The following is a 3,610-nucleotide window of genomic DNA, read 5'->3' as shown; positions in this document are numbered from 1 at the left end:
AATCATTTTCGGAGCGGGCCGGCGACGAGGAGTCGTTGTTTGTAACTGCGTGGCGAAACGAGGTTGTTCAGTGGTTGCGGGTTGTGTGAGAAAGGACCAATGAGCTCGGGAGCTTGTCGCTTCACTAAAAAAGGCTTGATTGTAACTCCTTCTGGCTAAAAGTCTGTAGCGACAATCAAACTCTCAATTGATTCCGGAACGCTTAGTTTGAACGAGAGAAACGTGAGGGGCCTGGCTGAGTTACGATTTTTGCGAACTAACTTTTGACAAATTATGCGGGCGGAATCGCATTTCGTTTTGTGTTGTATGTAGCGTATCAGATTATCACAAGTCTCGCTAGGAAGGAACCGGGAGACGTAAAACCACTTTAGCTCAGCCGAATCGTCAGAGGTGGACTGTTCTGGAGGGGCTACCAAAAGTGAAGGATGTTGTAGGTTGCTGATGGTGTTGGTGGTTTCACAATAATTTGTAGCTTGTGTAGTGTGAGGTGTACAGTTTTGTTCGTGAATCTGGCAAATGGGTTCCGAGATGTTTGAGTCTAACAGCTGTTGACATTGCGTAAGACTGGGTCCATGAACATTAATCCTATTCCCTTCGCTAACAATAAAACTAGTTTTGAATGGAATGAAGTTAACTTCAGGAGCTTTTGATTGCTGGTAGCTTTCCACAGAAAATCGTGCGTCGGGAACAATGCGGTTGGTAGCGGTAGATGACGAGGAAGATGTTGATGCGGCGTGGGTTAAAGCCTGAGGCGCAGTCTGCAGCGGCTGCGTAATCAGAGGCGGGACGGGGCCTGTCTTTGCGGCGATGGCAAAACCAGAGCCTGGAGCAAGGGCATGGTTTGCGATTGAGGCGGGGCCTGAGGCGTGATTAGCAGCTGCTGCGAGACCTGTGAATGCGGCAAAACCGCCTGTTGTACCCCAGGATCAGTCGGAGGCAATAATGCGGTGGTCGAGTGAGCAGCAGGGGCCGCGTGAGACGCAGCTGGATGAACGGCGTCTGGGTGAGCGGTCGCTGATTGAGCGGCGGCGGCGGAGGTGGCGACTGCAGTCCGAGGGGCAATCGGATAAGTGGTCCCGTCAAGCTGGGCGGCTTGAACGATGGAGCTGTTGGTGGTCCTCAGCGTCTGAAACGGTAGGGACTGAATTATTTGAATCGAGCGTTTGGTCAACCGGAACGTCAACTCTCATTATTTTGTCTGGCTGAGGTAAAGATGGTCTGGAGAGACTGCTTGATCGTGGCCGTTTGTCACCATTCATGATGGATTCAAAGATTTCGGTGAAGTTCAGAGGATCGTGGTTTCCAGGGAACTCAGCATCCAGGGCAGATGGACGACCAGCACTGCAGACGGGCCGTGAACACATGGTCCTGAGTTGCCAATAAAATGTTATTGATCGGAAGCAAAGATCAAATCCGGAGGGTGGTCACTTGGAAGGTAACTTTATCAACCAGATGATGAGCGCGTGGTTGGTAGCAATAACAAGTGAAAAAGACTATAGCTGCGGGTACGGGTGCGCAGGAGGAGTAAGGAAAGTGTCGCAAGAAGGCACTTGCACAATGTCGGTGTAACTTTTTAGCGGCCGTGAAAACACTAATCCACCAAAAGTGTTCTTTAACCACCACAATGTCCACTTAGTTCCTCCACTTAACTGCACTATTAAAAGTCCCGCGGGGAAAAACGGTGCGAAAAACTCGTAGAAAAAACGATTTAAAATGCGCGCTAGTAACGATGTTTGTTTACTCAAGCACGGTACACGGCGAAAAAAAGTCCTTCTCGACAATGGATCGAGAATTGAATTACGCAATCGATGGCAAACCGCTTAAAACTAGAACGAGTGGCCGCAAACGTCCCCATCGGTGGCATCGGAGCTGTCAAGACGTACGCCAAGGAGTCGATCACGGTCGAGCTCCGCTCTCGGATCAGCAGCTTCTCCGTCGACGTCGATTGCCTCATCGTACCAAAGGTGACCGGAATGGTGCCAGCTGTACCGGTCGACATCAACGAGTGGCTGATTCCCGTCGGCATCCATCTGGCCGACACAGAATTCAACAAGCCGGACCGCATCGACATGCTTTTGGGAGTAACCATGTATTTTTTCCGGTTGCTAAAAACGGGACATCTACCGGAACTGCGCGAGACTCACCTCGGTTGGGTCATCGTCGGAGATGTTGGAGACACAGCACCAAGCCCGCAGTACACACACACTGCCACACTCGACGACATCAACGAGGCGATCCAGAGATTCTGGCAGGTCGAGGACATCGAAAGTGTCACACAAGTTTCCAACCGCACAACCGCAGCCTCGCTCTTCGGCGCTTCCTGTCGCTGGAGCGGCGACTCGCCCGGGACCCTGACTTGAAGCTGCAATACGGTGAGTTCATTAGGGAATATGAGGAACTGGGGCACTGCAAGTCGGCTGACGAGGCCGACGATTTACCAAACACGAGCCGCTACTACATGCCCCATCACGCGATCCTACACCCCTCGAGCTCCACGATCAAGTTGCGTGTCGTATTTGACGCGTCTGCAAAGATGTCTCCCACGAGCGTGTCCCTGAACGAAGCCCTTCAGGTCGGAGGCACTGTCCAGAGCGATCTGTTCTCCATCCTCCTTGCCTTCCGGAAGCACCCCGTCGCCTTCACTGCAGACCTCTCGAAAATGTACCGCAAGATTCGAGTGGCCCTGTCTGACACCCGCTTCCAGCGAATCTTCTGGCGGGCCGATCCGTCTGAGTTCATCCGGGTCCTGGAACTCACTACGGTGACTTACGGTACGACGTCCGCTCCCTTTCTTGCGCGATGTCTGGTCCAGCTCTGCGACGATGAAGGTGAACATTTTCCGCGAGCTGCCAAAATCGTGCGCGAGGCCTGCTACGTTGATGACATCCTCTCTGGTGCGAGCTCTCCCGATGAAGCAATTGATTGTCTGACGCAACTGCAAGGCATGCTCGGTCGCGGTGGATTTCCCATCCACAAGTGGACATCCAATGAGCCAGTTGTGATGGAACGCATACCTGAGTGTGATCGCGAGAAGCTGATCGACCTGGACGGATTGGTCGGCGGTGTGGTCAAGGCCCTGGGGCTCTATTGGAGTCCAGGAGACGACGAGTTCCGTTTCACTGTTACGTTCGCAGTCTGCTCCCAAACGGCAAGTGCAATATGAGGCTGCTCTGCAGCAAATCGAAAGTGGCCCTACGACTGCTCTCGAAACTGGTGGTGAAGGTCATCGCGGCGCTGAACCTACCCTTCCGACACGTGGTGCGACAGCCAAATTGTGCTTGCGTGGTTCAAGAAACCGCTGGACCTACTTCAAACGTTCGTGCGCAACCGCGTCGCGGAGATCCGGAGAGAGACCGGTAGCTTCATCTTCAAGTACATTCGTTCCAAGGACAACCCGGCCGATCTGATCTCGCGCGGCATGTTTCCTGCCGCCCTGATGAAATGCAGTAAGTGGTGGGAAGGTCCAGAGTTTTTGTAGTCCGTCGAGTATGAGGAAGAGCCTAAAATCGAGATACCGGACAGGGAGTTGCCTGAGATGCGTAAGGTGAAGTTGGTTACCCTGCTGGCCTGCAACACGACCGAGTTCCCGATCTTCGAGAACTGCAGCTTA

General features: G+C 52.9%; 1 protein-coding gene across 1 annotated transcript; it reads left to right on the top strand.

The window, feature by feature from the left end:
* The first annotated feature begins 1,973 nt into the window (after positions 1 to 1,973).
* On the top strand, positions 1,974 to 3,163 carry LOC119766210. Its single transcript, XM_038250644.1, has 2 exons — positions 1,974 to 2,248; positions 2,302 to 3,163. The coding sequence occupies exons 1-2, from the start codon at positions 1,974 to 1,976 to the stop codon at positions 3,161 to 3,163; spliced, it is 1,137 nt and encodes a 378-aa protein (XP_038106572.1).
* Positions 3,164 to 3,610: the final 447 nt, after the last annotated feature.

This window comes from Culex quinquefasciatus, chromosome 2 (assembly GCF_015732765.1).
Source record: "Culex quinquefasciatus strain JHB chromosome 2, VPISU_Cqui_1.0_pri_paternal, whole genome shotgun sequence".
In the NCBI taxonomy this organism is placed as follows: domain Eukaryota; kingdom Metazoa; phylum Arthropoda; class Insecta; order Diptera; family Culicidae; genus Culex; species Culex quinquefasciatus.
This window is presented reverse-complemented; position numbering and strand designations above follow the sequence as displayed.

Excerpts from the sequence above, each read along its gene's own strand:
- LOC119766210 (XM_038250644.1), top strand. The coding sequence starts at position 1,974 with ATGGTGCCAGCTGTACCGGTCGACATCAACGAGTGGCTGATTCCCGTC. Across the intron at positions 2,249-2,301 it reads GAGGCGATCCAGAGATTCTG|CCTCGCTCTTCGGCGCTTCC; the intron begins GCAGGTCGAGGA and ends GCACAACCGCAG.